Here is a 26,365-nt window from a genome sequence, read left to right as displayed (position 1 = left end):
TGAAGCAAGTGAATATTTGGGAAATATCAGAAGACCCTTCTCCTTAAAGAGCAAACCTAATGGAAAAGGAGGGAAAATTTTTCAAGTCTGTCTCTGGAATATTTCTTGAGAGTAACATTTGAAGCGATTTCCCATGTTTGAAGAGATGGTGGTTTGTTTTCTGAAGTCATGAAACAGAATTGCTGGATTTTAGAAGTCGGTCACTTCTGCATGTGCTGTGGAACAGAAAGGTCGGAGTAGAAAATACTATCCTCCTGTTCTGTCCAAGCCATGGAAATTACTATCCTGTAATCATCCAAGGCCCGTGAGAACTAAGACCCTGCTCCACCGATCCTTTGTCAAAGCGACACCTTGGCCCCATGAGAACAGCCACTCCAGCCCATTGTCAGGTGCTGGATTCTGGCTGCTCCTGCACGTAGTGGGCTCAGGCTCCTCCACAGTGCTGGACATCTGTACATGGAGTTCCTCTTCCTCTGTCCTATTGCTTCCACTGTAGGCTGTCAGCATAAGCTGCTAGAGACCTTTCTAATCACGTAGACTCTAACCACTTGGTTTTATCTGTATGTGTGTCCAGTTAAAGATTGTCACCAGAATCTCTACAACCCTCTGGTCTCCCCACCCCAGTGTTTTACAGAAATTGTGACATGGGTGGCTGGCAAATGTGTTTTTGTTAGGCTCTCAAGATTTCAGTAAGGGTGTTGATAAATTCTTGGCTCCACACAGAAGGTAGTTTTTGCCCGTAAAAAAATTTCACTTGACGACACTGGAAAAACAAGATGTGTTTTATAAACACACCGGGAGTCTTTGCTGATGGTTTTCATAAGTGTGCTGTGTCAAGTTCAGTCTGAAAGGTTTTGTGGAAAATTACTGTAGGTTTTTTGCAACAATTGCTTGTTTTATATCTGTGCAGAATGTCTACTGTGTCACAAGAAAATTAGGGGAGGAGTTTGCAAGGGCAACCCTCGGAAAGGTGGGAGTTGAATACAAGTATATGCAATTTGGAGTAGGGGAAACAGCAAGTCTTTTGCAGAGGACATCTTTAATTTCTAAAGCGTGGAAATGACACTGCTGAGCCTCACGACAGGGTTTCTGCTGTGGATGTGTTGTGCTACACATAAAGGTAAGTCATTAAATGGAAAATCACGCTTTAAGTGATGTGTAGTGACCGGTGACAATCAAGAATAAGGAACTGAAAAATAAATTATTTGTCACTTTTAGTGGAACCTTCTTTCAGAAGTTCTAAATAAAGATTATATTTTAGAATGTGATGTTTGTGAATACTTGCCTTTTTTTTTTTTTTTTTTTTTTTTTGTCTGAGTTCTCTTCTTTGCTTTGTGCCTGAACTTGACGGTTCACATGGCAAACCTGACTTATAACTACACATTTCACCCATAACACACATGCATATAAATTCCTTTGTATTTCATTTGAGCTGCTGTTACTCTGAGAACATGCTATTTAAATGCAGAATTCTGATTTGATTTTAAAATATTGCACAACTCTTAGGGTATATTGTCATTTCAGTAAGTTCTGTGATGGATGAAGCCTGAAGAAGCTCTTCACTGAATATGTACCTTTACTACAATGACTGGTTTTAAACTCTATAATTGATCCATTTCATGCTCTTCAGCATATCAAAACTCTTCTCCCTCCACACAGGCACATCGTAGAAGTGCTTTAGGAGATTTATTAGTACAGTCTATTCCCAAATGCAGGCATGTAGGTTATCTGAATATTATTCAACTCCCGTGTAGCACCATTCTTTGGAGATCTGATTACTCTGCAGTATCTATCAGATGAGAAGAAATTTTATATATTTTCTGGTGGAACAGCATGCAAACACCCACTTGTAATTCATTTTGAAGGAATTGGTGGTAGGAATACATCAGGATATAAACAGCAACGTGCAGCCAAATAACAGAAACCTGTGCACAGCTTCTGCAGGAGCAGCATGTGAAGACCCACCTCTCATTGAGTTTGGCAAAATTGTTAGTGGCATTAAATCCGAATATGAGGAAAATGACAGAGTGCAATACACATGCGACCCTGGATATGCTTTATCAGGATCAGAATGGGTAACATGCCATGGAAAAGTCTGGATGCCCGGACCACCTCAGTGTTTGGGTAAGGGTAATTTTTTTTGCTGTTTGACTTGGCAACGGTGGACATTTCTCATTCTCTTGCACCATGTACCATATGTACCATTACCATGTACCGTGGTAACTCCCGTGTCCTGCAGCTGTCTGTGACCCTGTTTTGAGTTGCATTGAACGTCTGTGGTAAACAGACAGCAGGAAGAGTCCTGCAGGTGCTCCTGTTTTCACTCATCTGTTTCAGGATGCTCCTTCTCGGAGTCTTACATTTTTGGACCCTGCAGTAGTCTACTGCACATCAACAGTAATCAAGGTTTCATCTCACTTGATCTATGTATGTTATCTAGTGGCTGCGTGGTTAGTTAAATTCCCCTAGACAGTGGTATGTGCTGGTGCTATAAAAGGCATCTTTTTTGGTGGGAACAATACAGTCATTCTATGTGCATCGCATTACCCAAAGTTTCAAGTTTGCATATCTTTTCAGAAAGACCATGTGGAAATATTCCAGCAGTGGCCAATGCTGCATTTGAAGGCAGGAGCAAGGAGAAGTATGAGCCTGGTGAAACAGTTCGCTACCAGTGTCATGAAGGATTTCAGGTCACTGGTCCCCCTGAAATTTTTTGCAGAAGGGGAAATTGGTCAACACCACCAATCTGTGAAGGTATAGGTTGTACTTCTAAGTAGTCTATGATCCTTCTTAGTCTTCCAGGAAGAGTAGTTAATGTAACGCCAACCGACAGTTTTCTCTCTGTTTTCCTCCAAGTCTCTCGAAGTACTGCCTACATGGTCTTCTGAAGAATTTGTGGCTAGGCCTCTCTTGCAACTAAACTTGGATGGTTTTCTTTCTAATCTTCTTTCAGAGAAGGATAGAAAATGTGGCCCACCTCCAGATATTGAATACGGAGACATCCTTTCCTTCCCATTACCAGAATATGACCATGGTAAAACTGTGAAATACAAATGCCCAAGTTTCTACATCCTGGAAGGACCTGAGCAAATCACCTGCATTAATGGGCTTTGGACAAATCCCCCAGTTTGCTTGGGTAGGTGGAAGCTGGTGCTGAGTGGCCCAGAGCTGTGTGAGCTGCTCGTTGTCTTTCTCTCAGGCCCTGCAGGCCCTGCACTTGTGAAGCAGCGCTTGTGTTGGGGCTGCGACGCTGACAGGGCAGAAGAGCAGCTGGTGCTTCTCCTGTGCAGAAGGAATTTCCTCTGGAGGTCAGCTCGTGTAGCCGCCTCTGCTGCCTGCTGTCCCTCCCTGCCCCCAGTCACCAGCAGATCCAGGAGGGTGGGTTGGTCTGAGTGCAAGGAAATCCAGGGCCAGAAGGGAATGAATTTGAGAAGTGCTGGGACGAGGGCAAGGAGAGAACCCAAAAAAGACACAGGGAAGGTCATTGCTGCCTTCTGGGTGCCCCTGCCCCAGGCTGTGCTTTCCCCTTGCCCTGTGAGACTGTCAGAGGGCAAAGGCCTCTCCACAACAGTGTGTAGTGACTCAGCCATCATTGTTTTTCCCTTTTGCCTTCTTAAGAATGTCTTTCCTGTTGGAAAACTCAGAGGGTGAGAGCTCATTGCTGGAAGAGTTTTGTGAAGTACACCTGTAGGCTCAGAGAGGGAAAGAAAATGTATGTGTGGTACATTTGTATGAATTTATTACATCCTTCTCTTGCCTTTACCAAGCGGCTTGTACGGCCTCTGAAGAAGATATGGACAGAAACAACATTGAGCTGAGATGGAGAGGAGAAAGAAAACTGTACTCAACATCAGGCGATTTTGTTGAATTTGATTGTAAAATAGGACATGTGCAGGACCCAGCATCTTCCCCCTTCAGAGTGCAGTGCATGGACGGGACATTGGAATACCCACGGTGCAAGCCAGGAAGTAAGTCACCTCCACTCTGTCACTGCTTGGCCGCTGCCTTGGTGCATTTTTAGTGCAGAAGCTGAGGGGAAAGCCCCTAGCAAGTGTGCCTGGGGAAGAAATAGTGGGGCACCAAGGTGGGAGAACACCCTGCAAAGCTGCAGGCCATGAGGGGAGGTTCCCCCAGGAAGCCGCCGACTGGCGAACCTGAGCTGGAAAGGCTCCTGGGGAACGGGCTCGCTGGGGCTCATCAGGGTTACTGGTGCTGGGCCTGCCCGGCTGGTTCCAGGCAGGACGGAAGGGCTGGTAAGTTCCCTGCAAGTGGCTTCTCTGAAATCAGAAGGTGCCATTTCCCTGACCGTGGTAGGGCTGAAGGGAGGGAGACCATTTCCTTGCAGGCTCTCCCAGGCCTGCCTGTTCAGGCAGGGCTGTGTCCCAGCGAGCTTCTCTCCTGCTTCTCTCTTGCAGCCACAGCTGTGCCCCCTTTGCACCCATGGCCTTCCCAGCTCCTCTCTGGTTGTGCCCTGCTCTGGTGTGTGTGGAGGCAGGGGTCAATGCCCATTGCACGCCTTCACAGGCTTCTCCAGCAGGAAACCTGTGCTTGCCTCCTCATACAATTTCCCCAAGCCGCAATTACTGTGACATTGCTGAAGGGTATGAAATGGGCTTTTGCCTTTCATCATCAGCAATGTGCGTTGATACAGGTGGGGACAGATGCAGCAGGGATGCAGCACAGGAGAATAAGTAGTGTCAGTCACTAAGCTGGTACCAACAGCTTCAGACTGTTGACAACGAGGTCTACAGGCAACTGATGAAAGTACTTTTTCTTGTGGTGGTGGCTGTTCTTTTCTTTTTCTAGTTTTTCTCTAACTTTTTTTTTCTTCCCAAGGGAACTGTAGTTTGAATGAGACAGCTATGGACAGGAACAATATTAAACTAAGACACTCGAGGAGATCTAACATATATCACTCTAAGGAGACTATTTCATTTAAATGCAATTTTTGGTTCCGGGCAGTCTCAAACCCAGAGGATTTTGAGGCACAGTGCCAGGATGGAGTGATTAACTACCCTCGATGTCAACGTAAGTGCTCTGTGTGGAGGGCGCAGTGCTCTGTAGAATTGTGGACAAGAAGGGAGGGTCAGCTTTAGGGGCCTTCACTTAACCCTCTACCAGTTTGTGTCTGTCGTGGGGCTGCTCCTATTCCAAGGGGCCTGGGAAATCAAACGGAAGCAATGGGAATGCTAGGCAACTTTGCTGTCCACTGCTCTCAAGAAACATGGCTATGTGCCAGCCTTGGTGTTCATTCCTTTTCTACTTCCTCTCTTTACATTGCAGTGTATTTTGGATAAATGGAAAAGGCATGAAGGAACCCTGCTGGAGAAATGAAAGATCCTTTGACCAACCCAGTGATTTGAGCTCAATTTTCCCTGGAGTTTGCTGTTTCATTGTGCTGTGTTTGCAGCTTAGCCAATGTTCTGTGTTGGAATTTGCCTTTCTTTTTTTCCCTTTGAATTTTTGGATGATTGCTTTGATATGTTACCATTTTTGTAAAAGTATTTACATTTTATCCATTCAAATGACTGTACTTCCTTCTTACTTCTGTTCTGTATTGATCTCACTGTTATTTTATTAACAGTTGCTTCCTGAATTAGGCTGGCTTTGGTGGCATACTGAGACGTCAATTAAAGTGTGCAGCTAATTTGCTGATCAGCAAGTAGTGTGTGTGTGGTCTTGTGTGCTCCTAGCTTCTTCTCCGTGTAGTTTCCTGGGAGTTTAGCCTGGTGTCATGGCAGAGATGAGTGTCCTCACAGCCTCATCATGATGTGAAGGCGAGTGCTCTCCTTTTAACAAGGAGACTTGAGCCTCTGTGATATTTGGTGGAGAGAGTTATCAAGTGTGGACATAGGTGAGGAGTGTAGAAGGCACAGAAATAGTCTGAACATCAGTAAAATAAATCTAGAGCATCTGAAACTGAAACTTCTAAATAGAAGTTCACTTACATGCACTTTTATGGTATGAAAATTTTGGACCAAAGTCAGTTGGTATGCTGATGCTTTCAACAGTGTTAATATTATTTTAAAGATCTAATTGCATCTCTCCCTTCCTTGTATTAGAAATAGAGCAGAGCTGTACCTCTCCACCGATGATTAAAAACGGTGTTCTTCTTAGCCCTCTATTTCAGGGAAAAAAAAAACAAAAAACAAAAAAGCAAAACAGAAAAAGTGTGTAAATACTTTACACAGTGACAAAACATAGGGGGGGGGGAAGCAACGGATTGCCACAAGGGCTTGCCAAGCGTGACAGGTCTTTTTGGATGGATTAATATTCCATAATTATTTCAAAAACTTTTCAAGATACATTAAACAAGTTCTGTTCTTCTTCAGTGGTATACCCTAGCTGCTGTATGTTTGCAAATATTTGTAGAATCCTGACTGTATTTTAATCAAGTTTTCTGAGCTTTACTATTTTTTGGATGGACCTAGCACTGTTTTCTGCAAAGAAGGAAACTGGACAGAACAACCGACTTGCTTAGGTAAGGTTTGTGAGAAAAAAAGTAAAAAATTGTGACATGTAATGTAGAAAGGAAAATCTGGAAAGGACCTCTAGATAATCTTTTATTGATTCCCTCTTCTCTTTCATTAGAGCTAACAGATTTCAGAAACACGAGGCTGAACCATTATCAACTATACCTAGCCCGCTGCTGCTAAGTGTCTTCTGGCCTGTTCTTAGTTCCTCTGTTTTCCTGAGTGAAGAGGTCTAGAACTCAGCTGGCCTCATTATTTTAGAAGGCTTTCTAATTTCTTTATCTTCCACGTCCTCCATTCAGTGGATTTCTTCCTGTCTTTCTAAAGATGTTTAGAAGAAATGACTGCAGTCCTTGCCTAAATAGTTTTTTTGGTTAGGGTTAGCAAGTATTGTGACTTGGACTTTCATTTTTAAGCCTTCAGACTTTGTGTTTGTTGTGTCCTTGTATCCACCTCTTAATTCTGGACTTCCTAATTGTTCCATGAAGCTCCCATGTATGCTGCTCAAAACAACCTATACATCTCCCACTAGGAGTTTACAGATGTAGGCAGGAATACTACTTCTGATGATTTACAAGAGTTCTTAGTTTATCCTTCTTTCCTTCCTCTAATAAAATGATTTCTACACCATGCTTTGCACATTTGTTAGAATGTGCAATAGGCAATCTCTCCTTGCCTTTCCTTCAGAAAATCATTAATAAGGGCCTCTGTCAAGCACTGATTCTCTTGAGACTTGCAGAAATTTGTTTTTTCAACTGCCCCTTTGTCAGGCTTTATTGAAGTGGAGCAGTGGATTCAAAAGTTAGAGGTTAATTGTCGGACAGAAAGCTAGGTTACCCAATTTGATCCTGGCACTAAGAAGTCTGTCAGAAAGCAACCGAAATAATACTGACCTTGAAGTACCTGAAAAAGCCTAAAGAAAACCACAAATTTCAGGACAAAAAAAAAAAAAAAAAAAAGCCAATAAAAAAAAGGAAAATGTCTAAATACTTTATAAATTGACAAAACATGGGGGGAAGGAGGGAAGAAGCAAATGAATTGTCAAAACACTTTGTTAAGTTAATAGCTTAAATTTCCTGTTTCTTCTGTTCTGTTCTTCTTCAGTGGTATATCCTGGCTGCTGTATGTTTCCAAATATTTGTAGAATCCCGAGCTTATTATTTTTGCGTGTTCTATTTGTTACTTCAGACTATTTCTTTATTTCTGCTTTCTTTCTAAATGTGCTTTTAGTTCTATTTCTTGCATGATTCCAAAACAATTTATAATTACTGATTTAGATTTCTCTTTTTCAACTCCTGCAACAGGCAGTTAAGAAATCTCTTCATAGAATCATAGAATATCTGAGTTGGAAAGGACCCACAAGAATCATCAAGTCCAACGCCTGAGTTACTAAAGGATCACCCAGAAAAATCAGATAATGTATCTGGGAGCATTGTCCAAAGTTGATTGCTTTTATTGAACTATGTTTTATTTCCTAGATTTGTGCATTCTTAATGCAACTGTTCTAAAGAATAAGAACCTAGAGTTCAAATGGAGACAGGAAGAATTAATGTTCCTATATGGTGACCTCATAGAGTTTGAATGTAAAGAGGGATATGATTTTCCCCAGACTACCCTTCCATCTCCTGGGAGGACGCAGTGTAACCATGGGAGACTGAAATACCCAAAATGTGTTGTTAAAGGTAAAGCAATATTTTGTCGCTTGTCCTTTTGAATTCATCAGTGTCAGACCTCTTTGGAAATGTTTGTTCCAGGAAAATAAGTGTGAACTTCAGGAAATTTCATCGGAAAGGTATGTTGTTTATCTGGTATTAAAAGGTGCATGAATACTGCTTCATATTTCAAGATGACTGCAGTCAACTTTCAGAAATGGGTGTTCAGTGGCACAGTTGGCTGTGAGCCAACTATGGGAGGGAAGGGGGAAGTGATATGTGGCATGAGGACTGGGAAAGCAACAGAACAATGCAATGTTGACACACTATGTGTGGAAATTTTAGGAAGTAGTAGTTCTTTGAGGCTTATAATGCTAAACTTGAGAATGCATAACAATATGGAGAATCTGAGCAAGGGACAAGAAAAGGAGAAAGCATTTTAAGAGAATGGCTGTAAAGGATGAAACTATTTAAAATATAGAAATATGTGAGTTCCACTCAGTAGTTAAATATTAATCTTAAATGAAAAGTGAAGCAAACAGTTTTATTTGCTATTTGAGAACGTGCCAACTATTCAAATGATCTGCTGTAACTACTTTGCAGGATTGCTTTGACACTTGCACGTTTATACTCCTGGGACTGTGGCCTGTGAGAATGTTGCACGGCTGCAGATCCAATGAAAATTCAGGAAGACAGAACATGCCTGCCTCACGCCAATTTTGTAAAATAAACACACAATTCCTGGATTCTATTATTCAGTCAGTTCTCATGGGCCTTGGATGATTACAGGATAGTAATTTCCATGGCTTGGACAGAACAGGAGGATAGTATTTTCTACTCTGACCTTCCTGTTCCACAGTACATGCAGAACTAAGACCCCGCTCCACCGATCCTTTGTCAAAGCGACACCTTGGCCCCATGAGAACAGCCACTCCAGCCCATTGTCAGGTGCTGGATTCTGGCTGCTCCTGCACGTAGTGGGCTCAGGCTCCTCTGCGGTGTTGGGCATCTGTACATGGAGTTCCTCTTCCTCTGTGCTATTGTTTCCACTGTAGGCTGTCAGCATAAGCTGCTAGAGACCTTTGTAATCACGTAGACTCTAAGCACTTGGTTTTATCTGTATGTGTGTCCAGTTAAAGATTGTCACCAGAATCTCTACAACCCTCTGGTCTCCCCACCCCAGTGTACTACAGAAATTGTGACATGGGTGGCTGGCAAATGTCAAAGAGCAAATTTGTCCACTGCAGCCTTGCTACCCTGCTTGTAGCAGGTTCATCTTTTCAGAGCTGGGTAAATACAGCCATGTTCTCTCTTTCCTGAGCCATACCTTCAGGCAGTCTTCAGCCCGTGGCATCCGTGCAGCAGGCTGATCTTGCTGAGCATCCTCCTGTAGCGAATCAAAGCCAAAGGGATCAAACACATCCTCTGCTAGGAACAGTCGTCTTCTACTTGGGTGTGGAGATCAGATCTTTTAAAATCTGCCTATATTTTCTCAGGCAAAAATAAGAAAGCATGATCCTGCATAGGCAGAACGCTTGTGCTTTTCTTGCTTTGTGCAAAAATAAACCTATCTACATGCCTTATAATGAAATGATGCAAGCATATTAGAGCTGACTGGAAATGGCTGCTGGATCAACAGTTGCTGTTTTAGGAAGGTAATTCAGTGTGTTCCAGGAACCGAGTTACAAATGATGCCTGAAGTTAATGATCTATTCACTGGCAGGAATGGTGGCAGATAACAGAGCAGAGACAGGAGTGGCCTGTTCTCCTGGGTGACCATGGTGCCAGTTGAAAGCGGACCGCAGGAGCAGGGCCTCTTGGTGCAATACTAAACACAAAAGCTCCTGAGTGGAGAGCCCGATCTTTGTGAAGCACGGGAGGATAAGAAGGTGAGGAAGTGAGACAGAGATGGCCCACGGTGGTATCTGAAAAGCTTTGTCATATGCTGTTTGTGGGGTTCTTTGCTTCATATGGCCTTTGAGAAGGGCAGCTGGGATGGGGCTTTGAGCATCCTGGTCTGCTGGGAGGTGTCCTTGCCCATGGCAGAGGCTTGTAACTGGATGATCTTTAAGGTTGCTTCCAACCCAAAGCATTCTGTGGTATGGCAAAACCCCAGGACTCCATAAACAACAGTGCTTAGGGTCATGTTGGGCTAGTAATTTAAGTATTAGACTAGTATTAATGTAGTACGTGTTAGTGTATTCGTTAGGCTGTTAAGGTTTCACTAAGGCTGTTGATAAATTCTTGGCTCCACGTATATGGTAGTTTCTGCCCATAAGAAAATTTTACGTGATGACACTGGAAAAACGAGATGTGTGCTATATTGTGCTTTATAAACACACTGAGTCTTTGCTGATGGGTTTCATGTGTGCTGTGTCAAGTTTATTCTGAAAGGTTTTGTGAGAAATTACTGAAGAATTTTTGCAGCAATTGCTTGTTTAATATCTGTGCAGAATGACTACTGTGTCGCAAGAAAATTAGGGGAGGAGTTTGCAAGGGCAACCCTCAGAAAGGTGGGAGTTGAATACAAGTATATGCAATTTGGAGTAGAGGAAACAGCAAGTCTTTTGCAGAGGACATCTTTAATTTCTGAAAAGTGGAAATGACACTGCTGCACCTCACCACAGGGTTTCTGCTGTGGATGTGTTGTGCTACACATAAAGGTAAGTCTTTAAATGGAAATTCACGCTTTAAGTGATGTGTAGTAACTGGTGACAATCAAGAATAAGGAACTGAAAAATAAATTATTTGTCACTTTTAATGGAACCTGTTTCAGAAGTTCTGAATGAGAATTATGTTTTAGAATGTCATATTTGAGAATATTATTTTGTCTGAGTCATCTTCTTTGCTTTGTGCTTGAACTTAATGGCTCACATAGCGAACCTGACTTATAACTAGACATAACCCCCTCAACATACTTACCTATAAATTCCTTGGTATTTCAGTTGTGCTGCTGTTATTGCTGTTATTCAGTTCAATGCAGAATTCTGATTTGATTTTAAAATATTGCACAACTCTAAGGTTATTTCGTTATTCCAGTAAGTTCTATGATGAATGCAGCCTGAAGAAAGTCTTCACTGAAGACTTCTTTACTAAAATGACCGGTTTTAAACTCTATAATTGATCCATTCTATAGTCTTCAGAATATCAAAACTCTTCTCCCTCCACACAGGCACATCTTAGAAGTGCTTTAGGAGATTTATTAGTACAGTCTATTCCCAAATGCAGGCATGTAGGTTATCTGAATATTATTCAACTCCCGTGTAGCACCATTCTTTGACGGTCTGATTACTCTGTAGTATCTATCAGATGAGAAGAATTTTTCTTATATTTTCTGGTGGAAGGGCATGCAAACACCCACTTGTCATTCATTTTGAAGGAATTGGTGGTAGGAATAAATCAGGATATAAACAGCAATGTGCAGCCAAATAACAGAAACCTGTGCACAGCTTCTGCAGGAGCAGCATGTGAAGACCCACCTCTCATTGAGTTTGGCAAAATTGTTAGTGGCATTAAATCCGAATATGAGGAAAATGACAGAGTGCAATACACATGCGACCCTGGATATGCTTTATCAGGATCAGAATGGGTAACATGCCATGGAAAAGTCTGGATGCCTGGACCACCTCAGTGTTTGGGTAAGGGTAATTTTTTTGCTGTTTGACTTGGCAACGGTGGACATTTCTCATTCTCTTGCACCATGTACCATTACGAAACAGCAACTGGGAGCCAAAATGTGCTACCCCAAAGACTGTTCTCTTGCCATTGGTGTTTACACCTCATTGCTTTCTCTATGCAGAACTGTAGTAGCTGTGACCCATGCAAGCAGAAATCACAGGGGTGATGACAGTAAAGAGTTTGTGTATAACATAGGCACCCTGCAGGGAAAGTCCTTTTCCATATTCGTTGAGAACAGTGGATAAGTTGGAAGATTTGAGCAAAAAATTGAAGTCTGTAACTGCCATGGTCTTGCACAGTCCTGTGGGGAAAGCCTTGTTGAGCCACCTCTGCACAAGCACAACCCCTTGGGAGGACATGTCCTATGCATGTGGAAAGGGAGGCTGAGAGCTTTCTGTTCTTCATCTCCTGCACCTCTGGCTGAGGGATCCTTTGCCTAGAAAGGAAAGAAGGTTGGAAGGTGGGCTTTGGATTTCCTAACTCCTCCTGAATGGTAGCTCCCTTGTCCTGCAGCAGTCCGTGACCCTTATTTCAGTTGCATTGAACGTCTGTGGTAAACAGACAGCAGGAAGAGTCCTGCAGGTGCTCCTGTTTTCACCCATGTGTTTCAGGATGCTTCTTCTTGGAGTCTGACTTTTTTGGACCCTGCAGTAGTCTACTGCACATCAACAGTAATAAAGGTTTCATCTCACTTGATCTATGTATGTTATCTAGTGGCTGCGTGGTTAGTTAAATTCCCCTAGACAGTGGTATGTGCTGGTGCTATAAAAGGCATCTTTTTTGGTGGGAACAATACAGTCATTCTATGTGCATCGCATTACCCAAAGTTTCAAGTTTGCATATCTTTTCAGAAAGACCATGTGGAAGTATTCCAGCAGTGGCCAATGCTGCATTTGAAGGCAGGAGCAAGGAGAAGTATGAGCCTGGTGAAACAATTCGCTACCAGTGTCATGAAGGATTTCAGGTCACTGGTCGCCCTGAAATTTTTTGCAGAAGGGCAACTTGGTCAACACCACCAATCTGTGAAGGTATAGGTTGTACTTCTAAGTAGTCTATGATCCTTCTTAGTCTTCCAGGAACAGTTGGTAATGTAACGCCAACCGATATGTGCAAGTGAGTCAGACCAGTAGAGCTGATCATTGAGTTGCTTTTAATAGATTGCTCCAACACCTGTTTTTCTGGTCCCTGAGAAGCACCAAGGAGAACTGATCAGCAAAGAAATCTTTTCCTCTTTTCCCCTTCTGGACTGAAGCCAGTAGCCACAGCTTCGCTCACTGCTTAGATTAGCAGTCAGAGGATTATGGAGGAAAGGGTGCTGGCTGCAAAGAGTGACATAGCTGGTAGCCTTACGTATTTTAAATTTCAGTCTATGAAAGTTAGCTTTGAATAATAAAGAAACCATTTTGCTCTCCAGCGCTTTGGCACACAATGCTGTATGGCCTCAGTCTGCACATTCAGCTGGTCTCTGCAGCTCCTTTCCTCTTTTTAAGTCACTGTAAGCAAAAATATAATAATAACTAATAACTGCCTTGTAAAGCATTGCAGAATGAAACCCATAGTATCTTCCTTTCCTAGTTGTAGAAAATAATTTACCATATGCAAACCATCTGTCCTCATCAGGAATAATGGTGCTTCTGAATGCGCTATTCTGTGATAGCCATATTCCTGTCCTACAATTCTTAAATGCACCCCTCGTTTCAGATGTTCACTGTGGACCCCCACCTGAAATTCCCAATGCTCGTATTATCAGCACTCAACAGCAGAGGTATCTGCCTGGTGCCAAAGTGCATTATGAATGTGAAAGTAATTCACAAATTATGGGTGTAAATTATGTCATTTGTTCAGATGGACACTGGACAAAAGAGCCACATTGCAGAGGTAGGAATTTGTGCCTTCATTATGGTTGTTCGCTTCATGGGGAGTGTTTGGATTACCTTAATACTAGAAAGACATTACCTTTTTAAGTTTTGTTTTCTTTGGGTACTGCAGCTTTGTACCTACTACTTTCTTGCCCAGAACTTTGGGACCAGTAAAACCGCTGTATTGGACTTCTGGAGGGCTGACTTTGTGCTGCTGAGGACACTGGTTGGTGCAGTCCCTTGGGAGGCGGTTCTGAAGGGCAGAGGAATCCAGGAAGGCTGGGCGCTCTTCAAGAGGGAAATCTTGATGGTGCAGGAACGGTCTGTCCCCATGTGCCCAAAGACGAGCTGGTGGGGAAGAAGTCCAGCCTGGCTGAACAGAAAATTGTGGCTTGAGCTTAGGAGGAAAAAGAGGGTTTATAATCTTTGGAAAAGTGGGCAGGCCACTAGGGAGGACTATAAGGATGTTGCGAGGCTGTCCAGGGACAAAATTAGAAAGGCCAAAGCTCATCTGGAGCTCAATCTGGCTACTGCCGTTAAAGATAACAAAAAATGTTTTTATAAATACATCAACACAAAAAGGAGGACTAAGGAGAATCTCCATCCTGTACTGGATGCGGGGGGAAACTTACTTACAAGAGATGAGGAAAAGGCGGAGGTGCTCAATGCCTTATTCGCCTCAGTCTTTAGCGGCAATACCGGTTGTTCTCTGGATACCCAGTACCCTGAGCTGGTGGAAGGGGATGGGGAGCAGGATGTGGCCCTCACCATCCACGAAGAACTGGTTGGTGACCTGGTACGGCACTTGGATGTGCACAAGTCGATGGGGCCGGATGGGATCCACCCAAGGGTACTGAGAGAACTGGCAGAGGAGCTGGCCAAGCCCCTATCCATCATTTATCAACAGTCCTTGCTATCGGGGGAGGTCCCAGTTGACTGGCGGCTAGTAAACATGACACCCGTCTACAAGAAGGGCCGGAGGGCAGACCCGGGAAACTACAGGCCGGTCAGTTTGACCTCAGTGCCAGGGAAGCTCATGGAGCAGATTCTCTTGAGAGTCATCACGCGGCACTTGCAGGGCAAGCAGGCAATCAGGCCCAGTCAGCATGGGTTTATGAAAGGCAGGTCCTGCTTGACGAACCTGATATCCTTCTATGACAAAGTGACGCGTTGGGTGGATGAGGGAAAGGCTGTGGATGTGGTCTACCTTGACTTCAGCAAGGCATTTGACACCGTCTCTCACAGCATTCTCCTCAAGAAACTGGCTGCTCTTGGCTTGGACAGGCGCACGGTTCGTTGGGTTAGAAACAGTCTGGATAGCCGGGCCCAAAGAGTCTTGGTAAATGGAGCCAAGTCCAGTTGCAGGCCAGTCACTAGTGGCGTTCCACAGGGCTCGGTGCTGGGGCGAGTCCGTTTTAATATCTTCATCGATGATCTGGACGAGGGCTTTGAGTGTAGCCTCAGTAAGTTCGCAGATGACACCAAGCTAGGTGCGTGTGTCGATCTGCTTGAGGGTAGGAAGGCTCTGCAGGAGGATCTGGATAGGCTGCACCGATGGGCTGAGGTCAACTGCATGAAGTTCAACAAGGCCAAGTGCCGGGTCCTGCACCTGGGGCGCAATAACCCCAAGCAGAGCTACAGGCTGGGAGACGAGTGGTTGGAGAGCTGCCAGGCAGAGAAGGACCTGGGAGTGATGGTTGATAGTTGGCTGAATATGAGCCAGCAGTGTGCTCAGGTGGCCAAGAAGGCCAACAGCATCCTGGCTTGCATAAGAAACAGTGTGGCCAGCAGGGCTAGGGAGGTGATCGTCCCCCTGTACTCGGCTCTGGTGAGGCCGCACCTCGAGTACTGTGTTCAGTTTTGGGCCCCTCGCTACAAGAAGGACATGGAGGTGCTCGAGCGAGTCCAGAGAAGGACAACCAAGATGGTGAGGGGCCTGGAGAACAAGTCCTACGAGGAGCGGCTGAGGGAGCTGGCCTTGTTCAGCCTGGAGAAGAGGAGGCTCAGGGGCGACCTTATAGCTCTCTACAGGTACCTCAAAGGAGGCTGTAGCGAGGCGGGGGTTGGTCCGTTCTCCCACGTGCCTGGTGACAGAACGAGGGCGAATGGGCTTAAGTTGCGCCAGGGGAGTTTTAGGTTAGATGTTAGGAAGAACTTCTTTACCGAAAGGGTTGTTAAACATTGGAACAGGCTGCCCAGGGAAGTGGTGGAGTCACCATCCCTGGAGGTCTTTAAAAGACGTTTAGATGTAGAGCTTAGGGATATGGTTTAGTGGGGACTGTTAGTGTTAGGTCAGAGGTTGGACTCGATGATCTTGAGGTCTCTTCCAACCTAGAAATTCTGTGACTCTGTGATTAATTTAGCTTAATGCTTCTAGAAACACTATGGGTATATTCATCAAGAGCAAAAATATCTTGAAGAAGAAAGGCCTAGAGTATGTTGACTTGCTATTCTTCTCTGCAATACAAGTAATTTCCAGACTACACCATTTTACTGACCTTCACTAGAAAGATGTGTAAGGGCTCCTCTGTTGTGTTCAGCACTGTCAGAGAGTATCGGAATGGCAGAAGCACTAGAGGAGAGAAACAGGAGCTCTTCTCTGAGGCTCCACTATGACAGAGATCCCAGCAGAGCCTCAGGAACTAAAACATGCAGATTGGCTGGGTTCTGCAATGGCAAGAAGGTTCCTCTGAAGAGGAGCTGTGCCGTCCTCCTAGTCCCTGCCCAAATCTGTGGCTGGGGGCTGAACACGTGCAACGTGGCAGTCATACACCTCCATGGAGTCAACTTTACTTACCTGTCCCATGAGTAGTACAGGCTGATAATGTCTTCCAGAGCTCTGCAGTTCAGCAGAGAGCCAGCTTGGCTGCTACATCTGTGATTTTGAGAAGCGCTGGGGTTCTCAGCAGAGGGCCATGGCCTTGCAAGGAGGCTTTTTGTGGCATGTGGTGTAGCTACAGCAATGTTGGCTTTTTCTAGAAGCTCTTACTGTCCCTGTCATCTCCTGAGAATCTGGAAGGTGTTCTGCTGCCATTGTGATATTAATTTACATTCCTGGGGCACACAGTGCCCCTTAAATCCAAGGAAAACAGGGGGGAAAATATCAAGTCACGCTGGTAAGGCAATTTTGTCTCTTGCACTTAAGAACATCATCTGGGGAATAACACAATGATTCTCTTAACTGTACTTTGTAAAGGGGAATACATGTGGGTGTACAAATTGTGTGACATTTAGGTCTCCAAATTTCAGTCTCAGGACTGTGAGCAAGTGCAACAGTATCTGTCAGACTCAGGAAAAAGAGATTTTCCGTGGTATCTCTCCATTTGTGTGGGCAGGATGTGTTTAAAGGAAGTCTACCAGATGGCTTCACTCAAGGGGTGCCACATCTGGAAAAGTACCCTGAGGCTGAGAGCAACTGCTGGCCAGCTCTGATTTTGAGACTGCAACCTCTCAGTTCTGCAAATCTACTTTCTGAGAATGCCTAATGTGAGGAGAGTGAGAAATTGTGCTGTCTGTGCTGGAGAACAGTGCTCACAGCTCTCCTGCTCACTGACATCCAGGAAATTCAAGTGGAGCATTGCCTTTGTGAATGCCGTGTAATTGAGTCTACTGTTAAATTACCTGTGGGCCGTAGCTAATGGGTGAGCTAACAGCTGGTACCACGTTGGTGCCCAGGATTTCACGCGCACATTGAATAATCTCATTTGACTTCATGAGGCATGTGCTAGGTTTCAGTACATGAACATATGCTTTGTCATTTGACTCGGACACTGCCCAGCTGGCAGGTGAATGGGGTGCAGACATACCAGATGAATTAAGACCGGGCTCCCTGTTGTGGTTGCTGAGCACAGTGCCAAGTGCAAAGAGCAGCATTACTGGTGCCAGTGACCCAGTGCAGGATCTTCTCAAAGCAACGCCCGTTAGAATGCCAGGCTTCAGAGCAGGGTGGTGCTTCAACAGGTATAAAAATCCAAGAAGCTGCAGGGCCCGACTTTTAAAAGTGAGTAAGAAATCAGGCATGATGCATTCATGCTGGCTTGTGCAGTCTCCTCAGTGGCTGTAAGTGCTCCACAGAGGCAAAAAGCTATCTCATTAGGAACCAAAATGGTACAGCCCAGTGACATTTGTTCTGGTTTGCAAACTGATCCACTCTTGTCCCTGTTCAGGCAGCACAGGGAGCGGGGGAGAGTCAGGCTCTTCTGCAGCAAGAGCTGTGCCAAAAACAATAGCCCATTACGTAGGACCAGTGCAAGTCCTGCAGAAAGATGCAAACACTCCATCAAGGAAAAATGGATGAAGTGGTAGTTGTGAGTCCTGGCAGGAGATGAATGAGAAGCTTTTCCATTTACCAGGCATTTGGTGTCAAGGTGACAGTTTTCTCTCTGCTTTCCTCCAAGTCTCTCGAATTGCTGCCTAGCTGGTCTTCTGAAGAATTTGTGACTAGGCTTCTGTTGCATCTAAACTCTGATGGCTTTCTTTCGAACAGTTACTGGTCTTCCAGGGGAAGGTGGAAAATGCGGCCCACCTCCAGATATTGAAAACGGAGACATCCTTTCCTTCCAGTTGAAACAATACCCCCAAGGTGCAACTGTGAAAATGAAATGCCCAAGTTCCTACATTCTCAAGGATCTGAGCAAAGCACTTGTACTGATGGGCAGTGTACAAATCCCCCAGTTTGCTTGTGTAGGTGGAAGCATGTACTGCGTGGCCAGCACAAGAGATCTCTATACTTGAGATCTGCCAAGGTGTGCAGTTGTGATTCTGTCAGTTCTAGGAAACACTCAAATGATGAAGTAGTATCTGAACTAAAACTTGGATTTGTGCGTAACTCAAAGTCATCTTACAAGCAGTCTGAACAACTACAGTTTGGTTGTGAAAAAGGGTACACATTTGGTGAAAGAGCAGATGCACTATGTACTGAATCTGGATGGCATCCAACCCCTACTGCAGTGGGCTGCCTTTTCCTAAAGTTATTTTGGACACTGGTTGTATTTGGAAGTAATTTCAGTATTATCGTAATCATTATCATTAGTTTATTGATTTAAAAAAAAAATAATAATCATCCACATCTTGCCAATACACCATGAAAATCATGACAAAACAACTGAATATGAGTTTTCCATGAGAGGCCATAGCAAAAAATGGTTAATTCAGCCTTTCTTGAGTATATACTCAAGCATATATTTGAGTATATTTGGATGGGCCTATGAAGATAGAATTGCTCGTATGTACTGCATAAATGAGATGGATGATGAAATACTTTAGCATTAGAAACTGCTTAATTTTATCCTGTGCCTTTTTTATTCTGTGGCTCTGAATTAGTGGGGATAACATAGCAAAAATACTCTTGGTTTATAAATAATTCTTAATTTGCATAAGAAGGATAGAGTTGAATCTCTTTACCTTCTACAAAATACAGTGAAAATGCTTTAGTGAAAGGATGGGAAAAAAAATCAGACATTAAAAAGATTATTGAAGCAAGCAGAAAAAACACTAATACTGGAGAAATTAAAACTATAGAACGAATCTGAAATTTTTAATGGCACAGAAAAATTTACGTTTGAAACCAACTTAGAGAAGTGATATGATTTCTGAAGTCCTATTGTCTTCAAATCAAGACGTGATACTTTTTAACGTGAAATTCAAGTATACTGCTTTTAACTTGAATATAAGTGGTGAAAGTCAGTGGCTGTTCTGAAAATAAAAAGAGGGGGTTAAATACTGGATACCATATGAATTGCAGCAGTATGGATAAAACTGGCTCTCAGCTTGATGACCTACTTGCTTATGAATCACAAGCAGTTCTTTGAGGTGGAGCTACAAATTTATGCATCTTCAAGTCTTCCACGTTCAGTAGCTGAGATGCTGTGGCACCGTAGCCACCACTCTGCTACTTGTAATTTTAAGAGAGTAAAATGCCACTCAGCATCTCACCCTGTATGAACCTGTGAAACAACAGAAGGCTTGAAGACAATGGAATAGTAGGTTTTCCTGACCTACTGAACTGATTTCTGCATTTTTCTTGAGTGTTCCTGAGTCTTACCATAGTTTGAGTAGACTGAGCACCTGTTTGCTCATCGTTACATTAGCTTTTGAAATTTCTGAGTTACTAGTTCTGAGAAACTAGTTCCAATGAAAGAGGAACAATTCAAAAATGGTCTCTGTTTCACTGACAGACCTTCAGTAAGAAATTGTTAGTGTACTGTGCACCTTTTTAAAAAAATGAGTGGAAATTACAAAAAGTACCTTTCAAAATACCTTTCAAATTTAAATCCTCACTTAAGGTCAAGAAATAGTAAGACAGGGTTGTAGGAAGAACAGTCTGATGTGGTTATGGCCATTTCCATAGGAATAAGAGCAAATTTGAGGTAGTCCAGTCTCAGAAGGGTAAGTTGTCCATTGATGGCCACGAGTGTCTAGGCTGAAAAATACAGTGGAATTGTAGTGTTGCAATATACACAAAGCTAGCTGAAATGTGCTCTCTACACAGACATTATGTCAAGAATTAGGTACAGTATGTCTGAAATTCACTAACCTAAAGAACCAATCTGGCCCTGAAGTGATGTATAAGCAGAGACTAAAGTAGCATGGTCTGCGTGAATCCTGCCGCTGTCCATGACTCTTAGCCTACGATGAAGACAGCAGTTTGTTTAATATTACCAGAACTGTAACTGTGCAACCACATTATTCATGATGTTCAGACTTCCCATCAGAAATTGTCCAAGGATCTCTACAAATTCATATATTTACAGTGATGAAACTCCCTTATGCTTTCTAACTCCCAAACACCTTCTGTGCAGTTCAGATGACAAATCCATGATTTCTGACGTCAGTCCTGTTGGACATCTGTACTCTGGGTCACTGATTTTGATTTAGTTTCACTCAGCTACAGTACATAAAGACTTCTGTTAGAACTCCAAATCCCACAAGCAGACATATGCGCATGATGTCCTAGCTGGAATAATTTGATACACATTTTGGAGAAATCTTTATACTGTATCAAATCATCTTCAAGAAATTGCCAAAGAACGCTTGAAACTGGAAAAAAAATGTTTGCAAAAGGGCATTGTTACAGGATGTTATGTGCCACCCACCTTCCTGGGACCTCTTCCAGAAAGACTCCTTTAGAAATAAAGAGTAGTCAGTCCTAATGCCCACTCAGTCCTTGAACTTTCTGCTTCAAGATTAGTAATGATACTAATCAATATGCATTGCCTATGGGTTAGCAGCATACTGCTTTTGAGAAGTGACAAACAAAGCCTTCTTCCAGACATGGATATACTGGGCTCTGATACTTGGGCTGTCTGCAATTATAAATCCTCTCCAAGGTCATTCTATAGTAGGAAAATATAAAATAATTTCTGTCCTGCTTTATTCCTGTAGCTTTATGCTACCATGAAGTTGTTCTAGATCTTATTTGACTTACCAGGAGCCTAGATGACTAAGCAGCACACGTATGCAGCTGATTCATCCACCTTCACTCCACAGGAGGACCAACTTGTGGTGACTGTATAATCATCCCCACCCAGCCCTGAGTGTGCTGGTGTGATTTTCTGAATTGCAAGTAAAAAAAAAAAATTGTTGATTGCAATGAAAACAGGCAACCAGCATAGCTGTAGACATCGATCGAACACAGCATAGTTGATCCTGCACTCCTTGAGATCTGCCAAGGTGTGCAGTTCTGATTCTCTCAGTTCCAGGAAACACTCAAATAATGAAGTGGTAACTGAATTAGTATTTAGGATTTTTTGTGTGCTGAGCTTTTTGCCATGCATGTGTTGATACTGTTGCTGTTAAATTCTATTTCAAGAGAAACCCTGTGACTACCCAGTGATAGAAAATGGCAAGATAAGTGGAAGAATGGCACACTCTTACTTTCCAAAGAGGATTGGACAGTATATTGATTACTACTGTCACAATGGCTACTTAGCCCCAAATGGAGAAAGAGTCGTTCGAATATACTGTTCAAAAGGGGGCTGGAATCCAGAGCCAAAATGCCTCAGTAAGTGCACTTCTACTATATGCTCAATTTTGTTATGATTATTGATGATCCGTGCAGCAGAAATGGTGCTGGTGGAATGCAAGTAGCAGCAACGTACAGTTTGTTAAAGTATAACTGGTTGAGTTGAACCCTGGAACTTCCTCCAGACTGTTATCCTGTCTGCAGAGCTCAGCCACTTGGTAAGTGACACTCTGAAATGAGCAAGGCTGAAATGATAAATCTGGATTTGGGATGTTCTTTACTCCTGCACCTATCCCCGAGATTAAAAAAAAATAAATAAGAGAAATAAGATTTAGGAAATGTTTTTCATCTCTGGCTTCTCTGTCCCATGCATGTATCTGCTTTCACCTGCACATGCAGCAAGACATTCCAAGAACATCTTCTCTGTGTAAATGTATTATTCCTTCAGTGGCTTGGGCACTTTGTCTAGAGGTTGCTGTCTGGGATTCACTGCCCAGTCTTTTTGGATAACGTTTGGGACTGGCCAGGTGGCACACTCGCAATAAGCTGAGAGTGAGTATTGCTGCAGCAAGAGATCCAGATACACTGGCTTAATCTTTCAGCGATAGAAAATATTTAAACCAGCGAGCCGATGCCTTCTCTCGTAACCCCCATCTTCAGTCAGAGTATGGTTCCTACTTATTGATAGGACCTGAAAGATCAACAAAAGGTTGGTCTTTCTCCAGTCGCCCTGAGCGGAGTGGAGGTCAGTGCAGGGGAGAAGTGGAGTCCCGCCCAGAGGAAAGGAGCAGTTACTCCAATAACGGAGCCAGAGCATTCCTTCATCCATCCGTAGGGCCAGCATGCTTAGCAGTTGGTAAAATCTCTACAGCTGGTTTGAGACGCATTTGCATAGAGATGGTAAAATCTCCTGAGGGGAAATGCCAAAAATTGTCTCAGCACAGGCATCAACACATGAGAGACTCAGCAGACCGTACCAGAGCTAGTGCTCATGACACTAGATACAATGCAGTTAGCCAGCCTTGCTTATGAACTATGGTAAGGACTAATGTTTACCAGATCACTTCTTACTGCATTACGGGGTCATTTGAACTCCCGTTCCTGTGATACATTAACCTCAGGGCAGTGAAAGAAAGCATACTTTAATTCAGATTTGAGCATGGACATCTTTGGGGAATAGAGTGATAAAGAAAGGTGCTAGGAGGCCCCTTTTTTTGGTAACGGTCTTCCTAAGCAATATTGTACCTGAGTTTTTGCTGTTCATATTACTGTGGTTAAATGTACTTACCTTTCTTCTTTAGAAACATGCTCTGTAACACACCTGGAAAATGGTAATTTCAGATATAATCATGATACTTACACGGAGGGTGAAAGAATTCAATATGTCTGCAACCAAGACTATCGTACTGAAAGTGAAGGTGGTGAAGTTACATGCACAAAGAATGGCTGGTCACCTTTCCCAAGATGTATCCGTAAGAGTGAGTGTGCTTACATTTTGTCACAATTTCTAGCTAAAAAACAATAAATCCATTGTCACATCACCCATGTTAATCCATCACTGCTGCTTGGGGTAACTCTAAGTCTAGGTGCTTTACAAGTGAAACACAGTGCCGTGATTCCCTCAGCTGTCTCATGCAGCTCTTGAGTCCCTGCGTGCCACTGAGGTCAGTAGCTATACAAACATGCAGAATGATGCCCTGTAAAATGGCCACAGCAGGCTCATTCAGTTCTCCTGGACTGTAAGCTCTGGGGTGGGAGTCAGACCCTCTTGGTCTTTGGTAGTGAAATTTTCTATAACCCAGCAGTGAAGTAATGTAATAAATACTAATCACTCCCTTTGAACAGCCTGTAATTTGTTTTCTCCTTAGAGCCTCCATCTATGCCACTTCATCCCCTTTTGCTTGCCTTCCAGCTGGTATTATACTGGAAGGAGGGAAGAACAGGAAGGTTCTCTCTCCTAATACCCTTTCCAGCTTTTGAACCTGACTTGCAGCAAGCCTAAAATTGCTATGATGTCACCTAAACTTTAGATAACTTTATATCATGACTAGATACTTTATATAATTATTTTATACGGAAAAAAGAAGTAATTCAACCTAACCTCCTTATTTTAGACTGTCAAAACATTTTCTAATGAAACAATTCCAGCATGAAAGAGACACCTACCATAGAATGTTTTGGACAGCCACTTGCTGATATTTTCACATAGCAATGAGCAAGCAAAACAAAATTTGATAATTCTTAGTGTTAGCCAATAGTGAGCATCATGACTGTAAATACCAAAAATAAATATATAAATACCAGTTAGTAACACTGAGTTTTGACTTTTCACATTCTGGTTGTTCCTGAGGAAGGGAGCTTAACACAGAAGCAGAAAATAATGTGCTCTTAAAATTGTTCTCAATCCTATTGCTGTTTTCATTTGTCCTCCATCTTCTGGGTATCATAAGTATGTAGTTTAGCAGCATTTTACTGGAAAGGAATTTTGTCTTTCAGAAACATGTCAGAATATCGTGCTGGACAATGCTTCTTTCCCCTCGGCAAGGGGTACGTTTGCCTTACAGGCGAAAGTCACCTATACGTGTCATGATGGCTTTGTAACTCCAGAAGGAAAAGACAGAGGAGAGACACAGTGTCAAGAGAATGGCTGGACTCCAACTCCAAAGTGCATCAGTGAGTAGTACAACTTCAGAGCTCCTTATTGCAACCACTAGTACAAACAAGATGCCCTATGTACTCTGATTTTCTTCATCTATATTGGTAGAGGTTTCTTACAGAGCAGAGGGAGAGTCAAACAGAGGACTGAGCCTCCAGAGATGAACTTTTCTGGGGCTCCAAGAATTAAAGACAGAAAGCAAAATTGAAGTGAGTACGCAGGGAAAATATCTTCTGTCTTCTAGGTGAGCTATTTTTTTTCGAACCTCAGTGTTATGAAGTAGATGATCACTGCCCTCTCCAGTGATTTTAGCTGATACAATGTGCATATACCCAATCTTACTCCCAGTTTCTCCAATATTTTTGATAAGAGCATGAGAACCTTTCACACTTGTGAAGGACAATTTATGAAGAAATGCCTGTGAGCCAAAGGATTATGTCAATAACTTTCTTTAAAAGTGACCAAATAAGAAACGTGATTCATTATTTGGAAAGATGTTATGACTGTGCATAAAAGATTAGGCTGTGCTTTCTGCCCTGGGGCTAGAAAGCACATTTTTGAAAAAGACCAGAGTGTTCTTTTCTGAGAAATACTTCCATACTGTTGTTGCCTTTCTCCTCCTAGAAGTCCTTTCCTCTCCTGTACAGGGGTATAGGACACTAAAAGAGGAACTTGGATCTTCCAGTGTTATAAGGCCAAGGTCTGTAATACTGACCAATATTAACTAGCACTTTCTTCTGTCCTTTTGGTTCAGACTGAATTTACACAGTTGTTTTTTTCTGATCAGCTCACAAAAGGCCACAGGGAACAGGAGTACAAACGGTGTGATATGACACTTATATTAAAAATAAATAGTGGAAGGAAAGGAATTGAATCCAAGGAATTTGTGCCAGATTCTCCTCCTCCTCCTTTCTAGAATGCAGAATGCAATAGATACTACATGAATGTATTACATATAATATTCTAAATTCATATGCTGGCAATGCAGAATTTTTAATGTTTTAAATGTCCTGAATTGTCCACTGACCTAGCACACACTAAAGTACCTACAGCATTGATATTTCCAACAGGCAATGTTTCTGGATTGCAAAATGTTCTAACATTATTTTATTCTACAGAATCATGTGAAAAACCTGATGTTCACATTTTGGATGACCATGTAGATAAAAGCGTGTTCCTTCCTGGAGATACAATTGCATATTCATGTCCAGAGGGATTTCAGACTGCAGATAATATGGCAACTGGTACTACAAGTTGTGAAATAAATGGTGAATGGAAACCAGCACCCAGGTGTCTTGGTAAATATATTTCTGCTTGCTGACCAGTGTAACTGTATGAACTTTGTGAAGCTTTATTCTTTCATTTGGTTTTGTTCTAATCAGTGCTAAGTGATGATAAGAGCATGGCTGCCTCCTCTACCTGCTCTGGCCCAGAATCGCTCCTGCCTGGCTGCTGGAATCCAGCCCAATGCCACAGGGATCTGGGACCTCTGCTAAGGCCAAGGGATGCAGCTGCCGTTTTCCCCTTTGTGGGTTCAACCAGTACCAAAGCTGAGCACATATCCAAGACTCACAGACACAGGACACTGACACAGCCACATGAATTGCCACAGGCAAGGCTTGCGCTCAACAACACGTGCATACAGCACTCAGATAAAACATAAATATGGACAGCTACGTCCCCTTCCTTCTCTTCAGCTGGTAAAGATAGAGTTTCACTAGTCCAGGTGCACACACAGTACTTTCTAGGTTCACAAGCACATGCATTCATGGAGCCCTCAAGGCCTTTGCTTGCCTCACTCACACCGGTGTCCACCCAGTAGCTGTTTTTTGGGACATACTGTTCCCACTCCAGTGGCTGGAAGGTAAAGACCCCCACAGGCTCCAGTAGCTGCACTGGAACCCCACTTACTTAACTGGCACCTTTTTTTTTTTACGCACACACGTACAGTAGTTCTCACCAGTAGCTAGCACCTAAACCTTGCTACACACAGGGGGATAGAGAGTGACATTACACAGTGAGAGAGTTAAGAACAGATTTAATAAAATGCAGATGACAGGACAGACTGCAGTGATCAGGTGCAG

The 26,365-nt window shown here is 43.1% G+C and overlaps 2 protein-coding genes across 7 annotated transcripts in view; both read left to right on the top strand.

The window, feature by feature from the left end:
• Positions 1 to 921: 921 nt before the first annotated feature.
• On the top strand, positions 922 to 18,603 carry LOC137860073 (complement factor H-related protein 1-like). 6 transcript variants are annotated; one of them, XM_068689878.1, is made up of 7 exons: positions 922 to 1,120; positions 1,936 to 2,124; positions 2,578 to 2,754; positions 2,954 to 3,136; positions 3,768 to 3,968; positions 4,837 to 5,028; positions 5,284 to 5,658. In XM_068689878.1, the coding sequence occupies exons 1-7, from the start codon at positions 1,060 to 1,062 to the stop codon at positions 5,295 to 5,297; spliced, it is 1,017 nt and encodes a 338-aa protein (XP_068545979.1). In that variant the 5' UTR covers positions 922 to 1,059; the 3' UTR covers positions 5,298 to 5,658. The 6 variants fall into 6 exon arrangements, with proteins under 6 accessions (XP_068545979.1, XP_068545978.1, XP_068545977.1 ...); XM_068689877.1 differs by lacking the exons at positions 4,837 to 5,028; positions 5,284 to 5,658 and adding an exon at positions 18,164 to 18,576; XM_068689876.1 differs by lacking the exons at positions 4,837 to 5,028; positions 5,284 to 5,658 and adding an exon at positions 18,149 to 18,568.
• Positions 18,604 to 21,471: 2,868 nt separating this feature from the next.
• LOC137860482 (sushi, von Willebrand factor type A, EGF and pentraxin domain-containing protein 1-like) overlaps positions 21,472 to 26,365 on the top strand; it is an 80,168-nt gene continuing 75,274 nt past the window's right edge. Inside the window, exons 1-4 of the mRNA XM_068690779.1 lie at positions 21,472 to 21,664; positions 22,927 to 23,103; positions 24,122 to 24,298; positions 25,400 to 25,579. Of these exons, the coding sequence (XP_068546880.1) occupies positions 21,523 to 21,664; positions 22,927 to 23,103; positions 24,122 to 24,298; positions 25,400 to 25,579 (676 nt within the window). The 5' untranslated portion in view covers positions 21,472 to 21,522. The remainder of the gene's footprint in view (positions 21,665 to 22,926; positions 23,104 to 24,121; positions 24,299 to 25,399; positions 25,580 to 26,365) is intronic.

Source organism: Anas acuta, chromosome 8 (assembly GCF_963932015.1).
Source record: "Anas acuta chromosome 8, bAnaAcu1.1, whole genome shotgun sequence".
Taxonomy (NCBI): Eukaryota; Metazoa; Chordata; class Aves; order Anseriformes; family Anatidae; genus Anas; species Anas acuta.
Note: the sequence above shows the minus strand (reverse complement) of the source record. Positions and strands in the feature narration are given on the sequence as shown.

Excerpts from the sequence above, each read along its gene's own strand:
- LOC137860073 (XM_068689876.1), top strand. The coding sequence starts at position 1,060 with ATGACACTGCTGAGCCTCACGACAGGGTTTCTGCTGTGGATGTGTTGT. Across the intron at positions 1,121-1,935 it reads GTGTTGTGCTACACATAAAG|CTTCTGCAGGAGCAGCATGT; the intron begins GTAAGTCATTAA and ends ACCTGTGCACAG. Across the intron at positions 2,125-2,577 it reads CGGACCACCTCAGTGTTTGG|AAAGACCATGTGGAAATATT; the intron begins GTAAGGGTAATT and ends ATATCTTTTCAG.